Source organism: Manacus candei, unplaced genomic scaffold (assembly GCF_025592945.1).
Source record: "Manacus candei isolate 608988 ecotype Guabito, Panama unplaced genomic scaffold, ASM2559294v1 h1tg000002l, whole genome shotgun sequence".
Lineage (NCBI taxonomy): Eukaryota > Metazoa > Chordata > Aves > Passeriformes > Pipridae > Manacus > Manacus candei.
The window spans coordinates 13,327,164-13,347,390 of record NW_026138050.1 but is presented as its reverse complement, the minus strand read 5'-3'; the positions used below and the strand labels follow the sequence as shown (position 1 = coordinate 13,347,390).

The 20,227-nt window shown below is 39.3% G+C and overlaps 1 protein-coding gene across 8 annotated transcripts in view; it reads left to right on the top strand.

Annotated features, from left to right (window-relative positions):
• Positions 1–20,227, top strand: part of RBFOX1 (RNA binding fox-1 homolog 1) — a 1,149,451-nt gene that overhangs the window by 262,229 nt on the left and 866,995 nt on the right. For all 8 annotated transcript variants that reach the window (XM_051793639.1, XM_051793308.1, XM_051793550.1 and 5 more), the window contains exon 3: positions 5,357–5,389. In XM_051793639.1, coding sequence (XP_051649599.1) covers positions 5,357–5,389 — 33 coding nt within the window. The remainder of the gene's footprint in view (positions 1–5,356; positions 5,390–20,227) is intronic.

Here is a 20,227-nt window from a genome sequence, read left to right as displayed (position 1 = left end):
CAGTCAAAGTGCCAGAGAGTACATTGCAATATTACTAAGGGGGTAGGCTTGTTGATTGGGGTATTTTTTTCTTTTTTTTTTCTCCTGTTCCCCTGCTGTTGTTTATCACAGCAAAGCAGTGATGCTGCAGGTAATTGTTCCCACAATGGAGTGCAGAGGTAGTGATGAATACTCAGCACAAGGTTGGTTTCTTTGCAAACCTGTCGCCAAATAGCTCCAACAGCTCAAATTCTGCTCAGTGGCCTGGCCTGTGAATCACAATCAGAAATATGTTCTGAATCCTGAGAAGCCAGGCTGGAGACTGCTCCAGCTGATGAAAAACGGGAGAAGCCAGTGGGCAATCAATCTTAGAGCCATCCCAAGCCACAGGTGCATCCAGAATTTAATAAAAGGTTGCAGCCCAGTGATTATCAAATTGTAATGTTTGATACTACCTGAGCTCAGGGAGACAAACCTTTAAAAGCAGGATTTGCCATTTGTTCAGGGAAGTGCCAGCACATTCCCAGAACCTGGTCAGGTTTCTACCCTTGATCTTGTCAGTGCAAATCTTGATTATTTCCCTTGTAGGTGTGTTGGTGCAGCACTTTCAGGACTAGTTAAGCAATGGAGGGGTTGGTTGACACTGAGTGTGGGTGACAGACTCTTTTCAGATATTTTGTGTTCAAGAAGTGAAGTTCTGTCTCTAAATAGAACTGTAGCTTGTTGTTTCCTCCTTTCTGAACCCTCATGGCAGAGTTTGGAATGATCTGCATGTTCAGCCACGTGTGCCACTTGTTGCTGCAGAAAAGTTCACTCGTAGGACATGAAAAGTGATTGTGTTTGTCCTCTAACAGCCCTGCAAAACATGAGAGGTGGTTTACAGGCATCAAAAGGTGTATTCTGATAAAATTACTTTCTGGAATGTTTAATTGTTGAAGGAAATAGCTCTCAGGTCACTTTATTAACATCAGTGGTGAGAAAAAAGAAATAAAACCAAATCTACCTTGTCATTGACAATTTCAGTCCCATTATGTTTTCTTTATGTTCAAAATCCTCTTTGCCTAATATTCCAAACAAATTTCCAAAGTCCAAAGTACAGGAGATGGTTTTCTTCAGCTTATTCTAAATGTTTATTTGCAGCATATTTTTTTTAAATCCTGCTGTCATTTTTTTTAAATACCTTTTGTCATTCCATAGGAACCTGGGAAGAGGGGAAGATATTAAAGGCAAAACCTGTGTTTTTTAAAGTGTACAGGAAATGTACATTTGTAAATTGTAATTGCACATTTATAAATTGTACATTTACATTGTACATGTTGATGTGAGAAGCTGAAAAAACTAGGAAGAAAATCTCATTTCTAGAAAAATGAGTAAGAGAAAAAGGACTTCACATGTGGATGGCATGGGACAGTTCACTGAAATGGTTCTGGACTTTTAGGCACAGGAATGATGAGGATCCTGGCTCATAATATGTACCTTTCAATTTTTATCTCCTGTTCTCTCTTTAAAGTTTGACGGGGGAATTTAATGTATATTTAAAACAAAAATGACATTAAATGAGCTTTCCAGTTTTCTATTTCAGGAGCTTTCTTTATTCAAGAAGGTTTCCCTTATTTCTTTCTGGTAAGGTGTTGGCTTGAGATATGTAACAAATAGCAACTATTTGCATTCTGGTTTAGAATGGCAAATATTGTCCTCTGTTCATCCTGGAGAGAGGAACTATGTATTTATGCACCTCAAGATAAGACCTTTCTAAATGCTAAAAGCAGTAAACATAGTTTAAAAGACTTCACTGTGTTTGCAGAGTTATCAGCATATCTCCTTTTTTGTCAGTATTCATGGGATTGCTTATGTAGAATGGAAAGTTCAGAATTGAGTGCAACTTTCAGAAGTAGTAAAAAAGCCATTTGTAAGGATTTTTTGCTGTCAGTCGCGCAGAGCTTTTAGCACAAGAAAAATAAATTGCAGCTTCCTTGAGAAGGTGATATAAACCCGTGGTTTTGTTGTGTCACAGAGGGATTATTGTGAGAAGGACAGGGATCCCTCAGCCAAGCTGTGATTTCTCTGGGTGAAATTGCTGTGTTCTTAAGCAGTACATGAAATGTCAGGGGGACAGCAGGAGCCAGGAAATGAATATCATACTTCACACAAACCACGGGGCACAGCGATGGGCTGTTGCAGTGGGATAATCTCCAAAGGAAACCACCAGCCCCACAAAATATCAATAAGTTGTGGCGGTGCCTCGTGTGCACCCCAGTTCTCCTCTCTGCTCCTCCCCTTGGTTTGTCCCCACTCCCTCTTTCTGGAACAATCAAGACATAAATATAATAAATGTACTTCCTTCCCCGAGATTGCCCAGGATGGGGGGGGATAAATTGTTTTGTGGCTGGGGTGGCTTGGCCACAGATCTCAGTGGGTTACTCTGCTTAAGGAGCTTGAGACCCAGCAATACCTTCTGAGAGGATTTAATTGAGTGATCACACCGTGACACACCGGCATTCCTGCAAAATCCTACAGCAAAGGATGACTTGGAACTGCAGTTCTGTGTCATACACGTTATACTGCTCGTGTCTTCATTCACTCACTTCTCAAACATGACAGAAGGCACAGCTGCTGGTCTAGAAATTACAAGTTTCAGGGACTGGGGGAAGGGGATGGGAAGAAATCAGTCAAACAAATAGGATGATAATTCACTCCATTAAGATACATAAACTTAAATAAAAATTACTGTTAAAACTTTAAGATAATTGTCAGGTCTTCACAGACTAACAATAGTCAGCTCATTAGTTTCATGAGTGTTATTTGACCCATAATATTAAATTAATGTGTTTTACTGTTTATTAATTAAACATTAACTTGAGGACTGTCATTATTTTAAATAGAAACACTCCATCTTTGTCTCCACTTTTATAGTGATGAGCATACTATTAAAGATTGTAATCCCTCTGGTATGAGGATCACTTTATGGAGTTCTCAGAAATAACCCAGGATATGTTCATGTCCCTGTGTCCAGCCTTTATCCAGTAGTTTTCTCAGCTGTATAGCTTGGGCTGCTTCAGTTATCCTAGAGTTTTTCTCTAGGATAACTGAAGTATTTCACCAGGATAACTCCAATGTGACTGCCTGGTACCCTGCCCTGCTGGTATCTGCACTGCTCAACTTAATGCTTCTCTTAGCAGTGTCCCTGTATTGAGTTATTTGTCATTTCATTTGATAATTTTTCATCAGTATGCTTGGCATAAGAATGTGCTAATGAAATTTGATAAAAATGTAAAGCTGGGAGGAATTGCTAACGTAGGAGAGCCGGGTATGTTATCTAGGAAGAGATGGATGGTCTAGCAGATGGAAATAAAAGTGAATTAATGTTAGTAATACCAAGTAAAAGGTCATGCTTCTAGGAACTGACTGGAATTCAACTGCTGAACAGGGATTTATCCGACAATAACTCGAGAAGAAAGATAAGGGCATAAAATGTCCAGTGGTCCAGCTGTCCAGTGGATGATTGTAAAGCAACAGGAAAGTACAGCTGTGTAAAAGAGAAATACAACCTTTGGACATGTAAGGTGAATTATTAAAATAGAAGAGTAATTGCCTTGCAAGGCATTAGTGAGTCCTGGGCTGGAATAGTCACACTGTTCAGCTCTATTCACATTACTTGCACAGCTGATAGAGAGAGACAGGCACCTCTGACAGATGGTTTAGAGCAGGATTTATGGCAGCTCCAGGAAACTCCACTCCAAATTCTGGAGGTTTAAGTTAAGATAGGTTTGGGTACATCCTCTACAATACATGCTTTTAGTCATTTGCCTCCAGGAAATAATTAAATTATTGTAAGTAGAGTGTAACTCTACTGAGTTTATTAGTAGAAGGACTTTCTTGTGAGGGGACACTTCCAGAATGACCTAATGGAATGTTGGCAGGGAATGGATGTGGTGACTCTACATGAGGTTCTTGTTGGGAAGGGAAAATAACTGCTAACTCTAAATAGTGTCAATGAAGAGGAATAACAAAAAAAGGTGATAGGTTGTTTGTAAATAAATGGAATGTAGATAAGTTAACTTCTGCTTGTGTGAGAGAAATTCTTGAACAGCTTCAAAAATCCCATTAGTGGCACGTTTCAAATGGAGCTGAACCTGGGTTTGAATCAGGTTAAATTAAATAACTGTTTGTGATTGCAGGTACCCTGCTGTAATGTGGCAGGAGTTCGTTTCCATTCCTAAATTCCTTTGAAGCAACTTTTTGATGAATCCACAGACACCTCCCATTGAACAGCAGCTCTGCACACAAATTGTCTCCTTTGCTGAGCTCTGTTCCATAAACACTGGGCTCTCCTTCCCCTTCCCTCAGACAGTCACGGCTGGTCACTCCCTCTCCTGCTCCTGAGAGCTGGGGAGAATTGGTGATGTCCCTTAAAAGTGATGATTAACACCGACATAAAGGAAGATCTATTCTCCTGCAGACAGAATTATAGCTGGCTGTCAGTCTGGAATTTGTGAGGAGACTATTAAGGGGTTTTCAACCCTCTAAAGTTGTGACAATATTGTGACATAAAGTTCTAACAAAGATTTTTTTGTTTTACAAACGCCGTTTAACAGCCCGTTCTTAGCCTAATGACAGCTTATTAACTTCATGTGTGTTGTTTGACCTATGATATGAAAGTGTATCTGTGTCTATTTAAAGTGTTTCGGTTATTTTAATATAAATGACAATTTTCTGTGACACCTGAAGTAAATCTTATGCAAGTCTGTGATAGCAGCTGAATTTGTAACTCTCTAGATTTAGACACCAAGCATAACTGAGCTCAGTGCAACCCTGGATTGGCACAGAGAACTCATTGTTTGTGCCCAGGGTTGCTGTAAGTCAGACCTGGAGCCCCCAGAGCTCCTGTGCAGCCAAAACCCAGACAGCTGTGCCCAACAGAATCTGGCAAACCTTTCTTTGTCACATTTTAGATGGAACGTGGTCTGTAAATTCTGTTATTTCCATCACTGTGGAACTGAATCAGCTTGCTTTCAAAGTCTGTCCTGGGAATTGTGTGGATGTGTTGGAATAGCTTATAGTTGCATTACTCATCATCTCTGTTCAGAAGTAAATGAAAAATTGGTGAAACCAAGAACATACTTTTCCAGTTCTGTTTTGGGATGTTACTGAATTTTTACCCAATATTCCTGAATATTGCCATGGTCTTGATTTATACCTGGCTTTGCCTTCTGATGGGCAGGAGAGGTGAACAGTCTCCTCAGTGTGAAAGACAGTTCTCTTCAGTTCTATTCCCTCAAGCCACAACAACCAATTGATGTCAGTTACCTCAAAAGCCAATTAATCCCACTCCTGTTTTGTTGAATCAATACTAATGCATTTTCCCTGTAATTTTCAGGTTTTGACAACGCTGGATGCCAGCAAAGCTGAGGTAGGAAATCCTGTCTTATCCTGGTGGAATGTTAAATAGCTGTCTGCAGGTTTGAGAGAGGGGCCAGCTCGCTTACAGTTTTGGGGGTGAAAATCGAAGTTACTTCAGTTTGGCTTTTGTGTTTCTCCTGGTGTTTAATGAGGCAATATTTGGAATTCTGGTCATGTTACAACAACTTTTAAGGTGATAAAGTCCTTCCAGGAAAGTTTTGTCACTGTGCAGGTCTTTCTGAAGATTTCCATGGCATTGAAACTGTGTAGATCAGAGGTTTGTTCAGCATGTGCTTTAACTTCCTACCCACAGAAGGTGGTTTTCTGAACTTTGCTCCATGCCCTTCCATATTTCTGCAAAGCTGGTATTGTTTCTACTCCAGAGTTGGTTCTGGGGGTTGCCCTGGAATAGCCTGGGATATCAAAGAGAAGTTCTATTTTGGGACAGAATGACACCAGGGAGTTCTTGTTAAATGCTGGAGTGACATTGGTGGTATTTTATGTCTCCTGCCTTGGGTGCTTGACATTGCTGTAGTTTAGCTTGATTATTTTGGACTCTCGTTTATTTTGTCAGCTTTTCTATTGATGTGGGAGTAGTTTATGTGGTTTGAATGGTCTAATGGTCTTCTCAGAGGTGAAAATATTATTACTGGAGTATCTTTTGAATAACTGATTGCTAAAGCAAAAGTGTCAGTCCTTTGTGACCACTAACTGTTAGACTGCATTTGTCCCTTCTGAATGGTGCTGTTGAACAAGTCACTGCACTTTTAACAAGTGACAGATATTTTTATTCTTTGCACAGGCCCTGAGTCATTTAAATGTAATGTCAGTTGGAAGCTCAGAGTGTTCCTATATGAAACAGTTCTCGGACTCACAGTAGGGAATTTGTGATGTACTCCAAAGCTAATGTTTAACTGTGACAAAATGTCTAGGTGACTCTAACTGCTGGAGTCAGATAAATTTTTAATACAAACCTTTGGTAAATTAAATTGCATTATTAAAGAGAATAGATAAACTGTGCTAGTTACTTCAAAGAACAAGGACACAAGTTCACTTGCATGCTGCAAAAGCCTGAGATTATTCATTTTTATTTAGATTAAGACTGTAATATTAGCGTTCAATTTAGTTGATCTGATTCAATTGCATACTTGGCTTGTCTCGGGGAGTTTGGGGAGTAGGATTTGTGTCTGTTTTTTCCCTGTTGCACTTTTTAAATGCTTGGTGCTCTGATATCAGCAGAGCCCACTAATAAACAGTCACTTTCAGTTTCTTGTTCTGTAATGGGATTTTTGGGGGCTGAGATTTGTCATTGTAGAGGTACTACTACTGATTCTGCTCCCTTATATAGAGTCTGTTTCCTTATTTATTTGTAAGATGTTCTCATGTACTTTTTTATCTTGTATGTATAAAATTCTGGGAATATTACAAGTTTCTGAGTCAGTCAGTTGAGTTGCTTTGTTTGTTGGTACTTTAATCATTTGAAAACCTTGAGTCAACACATTTGGTTGTTCTTCAAAACCATCCACTGATGTTTGTGCTCCAGCCCATGGACTTTGTAGGTGCAGATCTGTCTGTAAGAGGTTATTGGTTGATGCTGCTCCTTCCATTCAGGTAAGTACTCAGAAGGAATACCAAAGTTCCCCAATACAGGGAAAATCCTAATTGAAGGTAAAGGATAATTAAGTGCTTTCCTGAATCAGAGCCTTAGTGTTGTTTGGAAATCCTCTGACCGAACCGAGTGGAATAACTCACAAAAATAGCAACTAAAAAGGATAATAGGCGGGCAGAACTGGATGGTGATTGTTTTAGAGGGACAGTTTTCAGCTTCAGGGAAATGACTCCTTTGGAATGGCAAACTTCCCAAGATTTATTCCTGAGTCCTACACAGTACACTGTATATGAGGGATAACAGCACAGTTCTGGTGTATTTTTGAGGCCAACACACCTTAAATAACCGTGTGGATGACAAGACACAAAACATTTCCTCAGGTTTGATAAAGTGGCTTTTTGTTTTGCCTGACTTTACTTTATTTTTATTTTGGGTCTTCATGAACAGTTCTGAGAAAGATAAACCCCCCAAATCCCCTTGTTCTGGCTTACCTTTGCATCATGTCTTATCTCATTAGAGCTCCTGTGTTGTTTGCTGCTGTAGGGTTTGTGTCATAAGATCTCTAGTCTGCTTTTGAATAAAAAAGTGCTTGTGTTTGCTTTCTAAAATCTTTTATTAGAACTGCTGTTTGGTTGTTCTTGAACTGTTGATCCAAGTAGTCTTGAAATTTGTTTATTCCTTTTTTTTTTTTGTTCTTAGGTGACATAGCTGTGTTCTCTTACTGAATTTTGTATGAAGTCTGGGTGAAAATTAACATGTTTATGTTACTATTGAGTGGTTTAGGAAGATACAAACCAGTCAGGGTTTTTTTTTCCAAATGCTGGTTGCCACATACCAGGTGTAGAGAAACAAGTTCATCTAGAGGAAGCTGACGAGTGATCCCAAGACTTTCCTTCCATCTTTTAACACAAAAGGGCAACGAATAGTGACAGAGTTAAAGCTGTAGGCAGAAAAACCTTCCAAAAATAATTGCCAAATCTGCCTGCACTGTGTCTTGAAGTGTCATAGTCTTGTAAATATGCAAGTTAGAGGGAAAAAGGGAAAAACCTGTGCATAGGTAGTCAGATAGGAAGATTTTAATCACAAGTTACCCTGGTTTCTTGTCAAAAATGTAGCAGATCCTGAAAATGTCATTACAAAATGGACCTGAGAACAGTCTCTAATAAAATCATACACAATATCATAATTTTTTCATGTAATTCCCTGGAACAACATGGTTTGAAGAATGACTTTCTTTCAGTTCTGCTTTGTCTAATACAGGTATATAGCATCTAATCCTTTTATTGCTGTTTGTATGTACATTTTTCCCCATCAAAAGATGTCTCACCAAATGATGTCATTTTCTAGAGTGTTCTTCTTCTTTCTAATTAACTGTTAGTACAAATAATCTTTATGTTGGGGAAAACATAATTTCTTTTCCTCTTTCTGAAACAATTGATGTTACTGAAATAGAGCACAGAAAGCTGCTTGTGATTCCCCTTTTTCTCTGCAATATTTGAATAAATGACACAGTGAAGTTCAAGGCCTTCTTGTGAGAAGTGAGAGGTCATGCCTGATTGAAATACAAGTTCAGTATAACTGTGTGTTAGCTCTCTGCCTGCTTTTATGTGAGGGATGTCAAGGCAGCCTATTTTTTACTCTCATAAGAAAAGGCTGCCTATATGTCTCAATAAAACCAGGAATCAAAATCAGCTCAAAGCCAAGGAGGGCATTAAATCAGAGTTTACAGAAAACCTCAGAGTGGTGAGCAGGCTGTGGCTCTAATGATAGCAACAGTATGACTGATTTATGCTGTGATCCATAAGGTCCCTGATTATCAGGAAATGCCATTTTTAAGTCCCCCACGTCCCTCCCATGGCAGGAATAGGTCAGGCCTGGGGAGCAGCGTGGCTTGGAAAAGGCCAACCCGTGTTTTCCCTTCACTGCTCCGTGGGAAGGAGGGGGGCTGGAGAGAGGAGAAAAATCCTCTGACAGGACAGGGACAGACAATTCTCATCGATTTTTTTTGCTTGTAAAATGTTTATGAAAAATCCCGTGGTCTTGTGGTGCTGTGGGAATCTGTTGGTGGAAGCGACGTGAGCGACGCACACACGAGGTGTCTCGGGCAGATCTGCTGTGCAGGGAGGTTGTGGGGCTGATATTATTGTGGATTTGGGCCTTACACCAACCCTTGGATCCCCAGCTGGGCTCCCAGCCTGGCAGCTCATGGACAGGCACGTGTCACACACTATTTCCCAGCTCTGAGCCACTTGTGCAGGTAAAACATAAAACACTGGCTGACTCGAGCGAAATGAAGAAAATCTCGTGGCAGAACTGGGCAGTTCACTGCCAGCAGGAGCACACTGCTTGTGTTGCCTGTGTGTGCTGGTTTAAAGGTAAACCAGCAGGGGAAATGAACTCAACTCAAAGGAGAGACTATAAGTCAGAATAACAATTTAATAAAATAATACTATAAATACGATTATACAGACAAGCAGTTGGTTTTAACCCACAAAACCCAAAAGTATAACCCAGCCCCCTGGGGCATGAACAGAGTGGTGTTCTTTGGGCCACCTGAGTCCAAAGTAAAGGGAGAGGGGGAAAACCTGTTGGTGAGAGTGCTGGTGCAGTCTGGGCAAGGATGGTGATTGCAGTCCAGTCAAGAGTGGTGGTCTCAGTCTGGTTGAGAGCAGTGATCTGCAGTCTTCCTCTGGATCCCAGGAGTGTTTAAAAAAGTCCCAAGACTCCAAGATTGTATATTCTCCAGTTCAGGCAGGAATGCCCAGCACTTCCCTCAGGGCGGGGAGCTCCACAAAGGGTGTGAGGACAGGAGCATCCTCCTATCTCACAGGCCTCTTAACACCCAGTTTATAGCCTGAGGAGTCAGGCTCTACGGGCAGAGGGTGTAAATGGTTCATTGATAACAGTTTCTGGGAAATGGCAGGGAAGGCTATGGAATACACAGTTTTGGGTTACACCCATACAATGATGAACTGGTCCCAACTGTTCTAACTAGTTCACACACACCATTTCCCAGCTCTGAGCCACTTGTGTAGGTAAAACATAAAATACTCTCTGGCTCGAGCAAAATGAAGAAAATCTTGTGGCAGAGCTGGGCAGTTCACTGCCAGCAGGAGCACACTGCTTGTGTTGCCTGTGTTTAATGCCAGAATGAACTAATTCATTTTTGAAAAGGAGTGTGTTTAAACAGATAGCAGGACTTGCTCAGAAAATATGCCTCTACCAGCATTGTTCTACTATTACTGGTTGGATAGTTTGCAGCGTGCTCTCTTCCTGGTAGAATCATAATTCTTTCTGCTGCTCTATGAGTAATTTTTAAATCCTGTTGGCTGTCTGATTGATTTCTACAGGAAAACTATGATATCAATGGAAACTTTAGTTAGGGAAACATGAATGCTTGGTTGGATGTTGTCAGGGTAAATTGCAGGTGTTGTATTAAAAATCCATGGTAGATAAAAACACGTCATTCAATCTTCCCAAACTCTCTGTCCTGCTTTATTCTCCTAAGCACACTTAACATGCAAGGACCTGGTGTGCCATCACTCCAGGGGACGTGTGTGCTCAGGGCAGGAGACATTTCCATTCCTATTTTCAGGCTGTTTTTAGGAATGACTGAATGAATTCCAGCCTCTCCCTTTCCTGGTGCATCAACACTTTGCATCAGCCAGAGCATTTGACTGGACCTTGTTAGTCCCATCCAGCTGCATGTTCCCTCTTCCCTAAAACTGGGATGAGGTAGCAGCAATCAATCATGATGACTAATAACGAAGTTTACATCAGTAATTTTTTTAATGTTCATATCTTTAATTTATTTAGAGCAAAAAAATATTTGCATTTTAAAAAAACCCACATTTCTATGCAAATATAGCATAAAGCTTTACTCATAGTCATAATTATGATTATTTTTAGAGTTTTAATATCTCTGTAGTTTGTAGTAGGACTTTAGAATTTATCAAGAAGATAATTATTGCAGTAAGATCATAATTTTTTTTTTTATCTGCTGAAATCCCTTCAAATTTGGCTGAGTCATAAGCTGTCACAAATTTGTATAAATAGGTATCATTATTTTAAAAAAATTGCAATACATTGGTAGTTCTTTATTATTAAGAATATTTATAAGTGTAAAATCAAGAATTATATGTTAAAATTATTTTTACTTGTAGAATTTTTTAACTGAACAGTTATGGCAGTTGTTATTTTGATGTTGTCTCTTTGGCCATTCCCATTAAAAAGTATTTTACAATCATATAAGCTGAGTGAGGGTCTGAACTACCACTGGAAGGTGTCTCAGGATAATTCAATGTCACACATAAATCCTGCTGAGCACCTCGCTGTGTCTTCAGATACCCAATAAACTCTTGATTGGCAGTGATGGGAACTCCCAGCTGTAGCAATTATCTTGACAAGTTAATCTGGACATTCCAAATGTGGCAGAACAGGAATTCCTGGCAGTGTGTGCCTGGGAGGTGACCCTTGGACGTGACTGGGGTGCACCCCCTCTGAACACATAAAATACCTGCCTCCCTCAGGATTGGAGAGATCCCCCTCCAACTTTCACTACCAAGGGCAGGATCCTAAATACCTTTTATAGTTTTGAGGTTTAACCACCTCAGTTACATATATATGTATAAAAGCTGTACAAAACGGGTGGGAAAGAATTATAAAACGTTGTCATCCATATTTTACTTGGGTATGAATTTCTAGGACTGTGCTCCCTCAATCTGAAATCCTCTGCAGTCGTTTTAAGCTGTGCAGTGTGAGAGACATTCTCGCTGTAGCTGCTACTGTAAAACCTAATTTGCTGCATAAAATATGAGAGCTATAGTGAAATATGAGCCTGGAGAGCAACTCTTTTGATCTTGAGTAGTCAAAAGGTTGGCATGTATAATGGCATGAAAATAAATGATGTCAAAACTGTAGGATATAATTTATGGTTTGGGGACTACTTTACTCATGGAAGCAGAAGCTTCAACCACTGAAAAGCAAGTAGTTCAACAAAAGATAATGAATGGAAATTACAAACTTTAATAAACCCCCCAAATATACTGAATCTTGCAATACATCAGTTTAGACACAACCAGTTGACTAATTTTCTGATTATATATTATTAAATAGAGCACTTACAAAATATATGATTGGAACTTTAGCCTTCATTCTGCATTTCTTTAAATAAGTACTTGGCATTAACTGTCATCCAGTTTGGCAAGGACTTGGACACATAAATTATCTTTACTCAGTTCTAGTGACAAAAGCTTGGGTATTGTCTGCTCTTAAAAAATGTGCTTTTTCAGCTGTCCCAGCACAGTTTGAAGGGTGCCCAGATGTGTCATGGTGTTTCTAGGAGAGGGATTGCAAAAGAAGGTCATAATATTTGTTGACTAAAATCTTTATGGTGACTATGCCATGAAGATTCTTCTGTGGCTCTGACAGCTGAGACTCTGTTGCCTACACAGGGTTTAGACTTGGATTTATTTTTTTTTTTTTTAATTTGTGTGTAAAAAATGGTGCATGGACTAATTCATTTACCTCAATTTGCTTCATTTCAAGTTGCGCAATCTTCCCTAATAAAGTCTCTTCGTTTGGAAACAGTCTTTTAACTGGGGTAGGGATTTGGGAGTTTTAGTTGATTGGTTGTGGTTGGGGTGGGTTTTTTTTCTTTTTCCTTTTTTTTAGACTCTAACTTTCTTTTGAGATCTGTTTGTGAAGTCATTGGCTCCTCTTTTCTCCTTTTCCCACCCAAATGCTGCTCAGTGCCTTTGGTGAGGACTCCAAAGCTGTTTAAGGAACAAAGTGGGACCTGAGCCTGGTTTTTTGAGGCTGGATGTCCCTGCACTGTGCACAGTGAGCTCTTAGAGGGGAGCTGTTTGTACCCAGATCTCCACAACTCCTGAGGTGGCTCTTTGGATTAATATAGACCACACAGTCTGAAATGGAAATGGACATTTTCCCTCAAGGATCTAGAGACTGCATCACCTTCAGGAACCTCCTCCCCAGGTCTGTTGGGACAGGATTCCTGAGAGACTTCTGAAATTAGTTAGATTTAGTAATGACAACTGTGGCCCATCCTGCCTGCCTTTCCTATTTGTGTACATACACACACACATATTTTTATGAATATGTGTCTCCAGAACGTATTTCAGCAAAGTGCATCATTAATTTGATGGCAACAGAAGTGAATATAAGCTCGTCTCACTGAAGGGTTGGTATTGACCTGAGAGAGCACTTTGTTTATTGATTGTTTCTTGCTTTACTTCTTTGCCTTGCTGAATGATGTAAGCTTTCACTGCCTATGGGAGAATCTGAACATGTTTTGATGGAGGTTTTAGAGGTGCTGTATTAATCACACTTTTCTCAGTCCTTTTGTTGGGAATTTCAAGAGTATCACACTGTCAGAGCTGTGGATGTGCCATATTGATCTTGGTGATTAAATCAGCCAAGGGAAACTTGATTTCTAAGGGAAAACTTAATATTCTCAAAGCCCAAATGTCCCCTAAATATTTATAGGCTGCGAAAGTTGATCAAATACCTTTGTTCTCTGATTATTACAGTGAACAGTGACACTTAGTTCAGATTCTCATTATATTGATGTGATGTAGTAATATATAAATTCCTGTGTATATGTTTTCAATCATTTGAATACGCAGAGGTAACTTTTTTTTTCCTATCTTAGCCAGGCAAGAAGATAAATAGGTGAAAATGTGTATGTGTTTGAGCGATAAAGTTGGTTTAATGATTCTTGGGGAAAAATTTCCTGTGGTACATACAGTGGTGACTTGATTGAACAGGACAGAATCATGCAGTTCAATTAATGTGCAAATATGTGTTCACTGAACTTTCATTCCATTTATCACATGGACATGGAAATAGGGTCATTTTTTATCTCTGTATTATGTATATGACATCTTAGTTTGCTTCTTGCACGTTGCTATGGGAAAAATAGCAATGTGGCACACCACAGGCAAAAAGAATTGGAGATAAATTCCTCAGCTGTCACAAACATATTTAAGTAGATCTTTGTTTGAAGATAAATCTCTTCCTTCTGCAAGGATTAACATTCAGAAGGCCTTTGCATGCTTTACTCTTCCCATTAAAATTGTCTGCATCCCGTGGCCATGTGCTGGGAAAAATCCTGGGCAACAATTGTCATGTTTATGAAGTACATCGTTAACAACACAAGTGTAGCCACAGAAAAACATCAAAAGGAAGTTTGAGTTGAACAGACATTAGTATTCACCATTGGCTATTTAAAATAAGAAGCCACCCATTTCAAAGTAACTTTTCTTCTTATTCTTACAAAGTTTTTCTTCCATCCTCAGGCTTAGTGAAGCTTGTTTGGGGACTACTCTATTTCTTTTGACCAATGATTCTATACCAGGTTAACAAGGGTGCAGTTGGTTATTTAATTTACACACTGAAAATCTACACTGGGTAGATTTATTGGAAAGCAGAGTGAATAAACTTCTTACTTTTATTTTATTTCTCTAATTGGGGGAAAAGGTTTTCTTTGTCTTGGTATTGAACAAAACCAATTCATAACAGCAAGGGAAAAAAAGATGAAATTTCACAAGTACAATGTAAAAGAATGTGACAAAAATTCCTTTCTTAGGTACCTGTGAGGATAAAGAAATGTGGGTAACATTTTCCTTGTTCTATTCCATTGATAGTCTGAAGTAAAGACCTTTTGGCTGACATGGGCAGCTGTATAAATTAAAGCATAGCTGAATTCCACAGGGAATTGTAATATTTGCAGGCAAAGCTTATAACCTTTAAACAAACCACAGGCCAAGTTCCATGCCATGTAAATTGGCAGAGCTTCATAAACTTTAATGGCACTGGGCCTTAATGGAGCTGTGCCAGTTCTTAAGAGCAGTGAATGTGCTCTCAATTCAGGTAGAGGGTGGCAGAACTAAGGAATAGAAAGAGGAGTTTAAATTGTTAATAATCAGTCCCCCACACTTCGCTGTTAAACAGTAAAAGGGTCTCATAGGCTTGGAGACTCCAGTGTCTGGAATAAAAAGATGGTTTTTGGCAGGTATTTAGTTCAAGAGCTTTAACTGATATTATAGAATGAATCCCTGCAATGTGATTTGGGTGGTTTCCTATCAGCTCGTTTTCTACCTTAAAAGCATCCAGGAAGAGGTTTTAGTGTGAAGCAGAGCCCAGCACCAACCCACGGGCTGTGGAGAGCTTGGGCTGACATCACTTGAGTATTAAATGGGATCAGTTTGCTCATTTGCTGTCTGTGAGCTGGGTTAGTGCAGCAGTGAAACCATAGGTGCACAGATATTCTCAGTGTACTCCTGCTCATTGTAAGGGTAAAAGATGCAGGTTACTAACATCTGAAGACAGTCAGTACTTGCTGATATGCAAAGAAAAAACCCATCAGTGAAAGAAAAAGCCCTGTTTTACAAAATAACAGTTCTAGTAGCACTGAAGTGACTGAATAAGACATTAAAAACTGTATCATGGAAAAATGCAGAAAGGACTGAACTACTTGTTAAGTAAGGGTTGTACTGCTGCTTAACATTGTGCACCAAATGGGCAAAAGAGGTATTCTGGCAGGAGTTTATGAACGAAATGTAAGTGGTTTGGAGTAAACAAACCATAAACCCCAGTGCAGCACAAGTGGAATGTAGTTTTCCATCAGTACAAACACATCGATTCAGCAGTTAAAGAGCATCACAGTTTTATGGGGAATAATGGGTTGGTAAAAAAAATAGATTAGGTGTCTATAGTAAAAAAAATTATGCATCTATTCACAGGTAAAAGAATTGTGAGCCAGACAGCATTTTAATTTTGGGATCCTTTTCTTAGCTAGGAGGTTTTGGAGAGGTACTGCTGCCCATTCACATTGCACAGTTTTTTAAAAAAGCTTTACTTAATGGCAACTGTAAAGGTGAATAGCCAGAGTTCTGAGGGGGTGTTTGGGTCAGTGTGTGTTTGTTTTTTTTTCTTTTGAGTGAAGTTTTAAAATAGTTTACTTTCCCATTCCTGTTTGGAAAACCACCATGTTTCCTATTCTTCTGTACAAACCCAGTGTTTGAAGTGATTTTAAACTGGAGTGGCTGTTTGGAGAAATGTTCATATTCATAGAGGCGAGGAAAAAAAAGAAGTGTTGTTCTCTGGCTCCTGCTTTTCATAAGGTAAGACAGTGGGAAGGTGAACAGTATTTTCATAAGGTAAGACAGTGGGAAGGTGAACAGTATTTTCATAAGGTAAGACAGTGGGAAGGTGAACAGTATTTTCATAAGGTAAGACAGTGGGAAGGTGAACAGTATTTTCATAAGGTAAGACAGTGGGAAGGTGAACAGTAGTGCCTGTACTGGTGTTTTATCTGGTGTTTTATCTGCTTCGGGGAGAAAAGAGAGAGAAACTCCTGCCCAGCCTGGCAGAGGTGAAGAAAAGAGACTTGGGAGAGAGACTGTCCCTTTGTGGAGGAAAGCTGGGAAGCTGAGCAAGTAGTGGGTGAGATAGACCCTTTGTCCTCCTCAGGAGTGACAACTTCGAAGAAGGATTAACAAGGCATGGCCAAAATATTTCCTTTTCTTGAGTTTTTTCTGAGGTCAAACTAAAATATTTCTGTTTGCCTCGGGAAGATCTGCATCTTTCACCTTTACAAAAGGGGAAATGGCAGAGGCAGCCCAGGGTGTGCATTGGCTTGTTGAGGCATTTTCCCCCCAGAGTTCCACATTTCTTTGCCATTGAAACTGAGTCCAATTCCTGATCTGATAAAGAGTTTCTAATTACTTGTAGTCTGGAAGTGGTTTATTCACGTTATGCTGAATTATTCATGTATGATGAATTATTTGCTGAATGGCTAAAGTGTTCTCCTGACCCAAGGATAGTATCTGTTTGATTGGCAGTTTATGATTTTGAGACTAGGCTAAAGTCTTCAGAATCCTTTTAAAAGTTTTCCATAACAGAACAGAGTAAATCCCAGCAGTTGGTTTGAAAATTGCTCTTCCTTGCTGTATCTCATTTTCTTCCTCCTTGGTGCTGTTTGTCCCCAAAGGACACAGGGAATGTTGTGTGTAGGGCTTGAAGAAATCCACAGAAGATTCCAAACCACCTGGAGAAGCTCAGAGAGTTCAATCTTTTAAATTCGATCACTTTTTTTACGCAGACTTTACATTCTTAGACTTCAGACATAACAAGAGAATTTCTTTCCTGCTCTGGATTCGGTGAATGTTTTTTGCTGTAAGTCCTCTGGGGAGGCAAAGCAGTTCCCAGCTGAACAGCCCTTCACATTCAGCATGACTTCTGAAAACATGACATTGAAAACAGCACCGTGTTGGAGCTCTAGATGATTTATTCTGACAAATAACACAAGGGCACCTACAGATAAACACAGATGATTACACGTTGGGAAAGCCACCGATTGTCAAGAGACCAGAAGGATGTTCTGGGAGGAAATGCCTGTGATGCTTAATGAATTTTGAAGCCTTGCTACAAAACCTGTGTTACAAAAATGCCTCCTAAATCAACACCAGGAATGTTCCTAAATTGTAAAGTCATTGTTCTAGGAACTGGGTTATGTTCATTAGTTTGGTTTCTCTTGCATTGACTCAACCCAAGGAGCCAATTGAATACTGATGGTGCTTTTCAGTAGCAGATTAAGGCCTAGACTTACACAAACAGAAAGCTAAGCCAAGCAGGCAGACTAATTTAATCCTGTTAAACTTTTAATAAGTACTTTATTCATTGTCAGATGGATGATATATTCAATTATGATTCTCTGCTGCTCAGGACAGTGTTTTAGGAGACATACTGTAGAAAACTTAAGAAGACTTAGTGGCAGTGACAAGTGCTCTGGATGTGCCTGTAACTATCAGAAATTTTGATTTATGGCTCTTTGCTTAATACTTTAATTGCTAAATTAAAGGAGTCATAGAGAGTAGTCAAATGTGTCTTTTCTAATAACTGTAAGTGCATTATCTTAGAGAGAATGTGAAAGTTTAGCAACCATATGAGCCATTAATTCAGCTTCTTCACTCACATGTGATGTGGTACCTAATTCCTTATCACCCATCACCAGTCTCACTGGGATACTCTGCTATAAATAGTGGGTGGCTTCACAGTAGCTTCTAGATTGCAAAACTGCATCTGAAATCTCTCTGGTCTCTTAGTCTCTATACTGGGCAGAACTGATGATACGAAAAATTGAAATATTTTGTTTACGTCATCAAACTCTTTAAAAACAAAAAAAAAAGGGGGGAATCCCTTTTTTTCTTTTATAAAATGTTGTAAAGTGAAGACATATAATTTCATTTTGATTAAAAGTAATTACAAGTAACCTTAATTAGCTCCTGATCCCGTGAGTTTAGAGGAATGCTCTATTTAAAATGAACTATAGTGAAAAATTAACACTTCCATAACGAACAAGAATCTTTTTTCCTTCATGCTTTCCTCATGTTTAAAGGTAAAGATCTCTGAACCAGTAAATCAAATATAAAATGCCTGGAAGAACACTGAAACCACTAGGAAACCTTATTGTCATCGTTCCCATAACTGATCTTAAACATGGCATTTTCATGGGTAGGTAACCGTTTACTTCCTACACGAGTTGCTGTGATAAGAATTTATTACAGGACCTCAGGGAAATGTTGTTACATCTATTAAAAAAAAGTTACCATTAATTTTGTGGAATTAGAACATCGATTTAATTTGGCCTCCTTTAATTGATGTGAGGTAGCTGGGGAACGGATGTCCTCACTTTGTAAATGCACTTAATCACTTCTTACTACAAACCCTTGAACGTAATTTTTCCAATCAGAGCTGACAGTTGTAGGGTTAAAGCTCAACACTAATAAATTCACAGGGACTAGATACTGTACTACCTGCTATCCTTCTTCAAGATACTCACAGTGCAAAGCAAGGCTGGGTAATTTTAATTAGATAATCCCCACTAAGCGTTCTTTTTGTAAATAAATTTTATTTGCTCGTGTTAGCGCGATAATTCGATTTGCTGGGGTTTTTCTTCATGGGAAAAAAACACTCCTGTGCTCATCCAGCTGTGTTTTAACACTGCAGAACACGGTCACACACGTGGCCAGAGGGCCTGGAATTCTGTGGCATTTTGGTTGCCATTCCTGAAGGCAGAGAGGCTTTGGCAGCACGTGGACAAAGGCACTGCCAGGTTAAAAGTCAGGCAGTTCATAAAAGCAAATGTCAACCCCCTTGGGTTAACGATGGCACTGGAAGGGAGTGATATGGAAATAATGACTTTAAAAATTAGCCTGCTTATTCTTCGACATTTCAGGCTTTGTTTGGAGAGTAAAACTAGGTTTGTGTGTGAGGTGTTCTAATGACTTATCCCTGATGATTTATCACTGCTGCAAGCAGAGTTTTCCCCAGAGATTGTGGCCCAAGTAAGGATGAGATGTTCATCAGAGGAAGAAATAAGAACTCCTCAAGTCCTTTTACTCTAGATACTCTAGAATACCACTTGGCATTGAAGTGATCTGCTCTCTCATTATTACCCTTGTTTATGATTTCCTTGGCACCTAGCAGGAGAAGTGGGATAGAAGAGCAAAAGAAATCCTTTTGTCTGGGAAAATCTCCTCGAGTGGTCAAAAATCAGATTTTATTTTTTTCCCCACTAGTGGAAGCCTACTAAAACAAATCCCTATGGCAGATTTTCAGGCTATTATTAGGTTACCCAATCTTTAGAAATATGGAGATATAGTATTAGTGAAGACAGTTCTGGTTGTCCATCCTGGCCTCCACGTGCCACTGAGCCACTTCTACTTCAGCTCCATTGCCCAAGCACAATTGTAGGGCTTTTCTGGTTGACTCTCTGTGGGATTTATTCACATTCTGGGTGAAAAGGTGATCTCTCCAGTGACTGTGACTTTCTGTGTGTATTTTAGTATGCTTTCTAGATGTCATAAATTGGGGTATAGCTGGTCCATGACTCTCAAAGACATCAAAACCTCATCAAAATGTCCAATTCTTCCCTTAGTTCTCACAAAAAAAAAAAAATAATCATGTGGGCAGATTAAATTTGTGAAAAGCAAAACCACATTTAATTATTCCAAATTAGATGATTGATTAACTAAGCAGACCTTGAAGCTGGGGCCTTTCAAAGATGTAACAACAGGAATCAACCATGTACGTGGAACTGTTCTATGGATTTCCTTTTTTTCATTTAGGCTTTAGAAACTCTGCTTGTATCTATGGGCACAATTAGTTTGGGTTTTCAGTTCAGTAACTTGAAGCTCACTCTGTAAATATATAGCA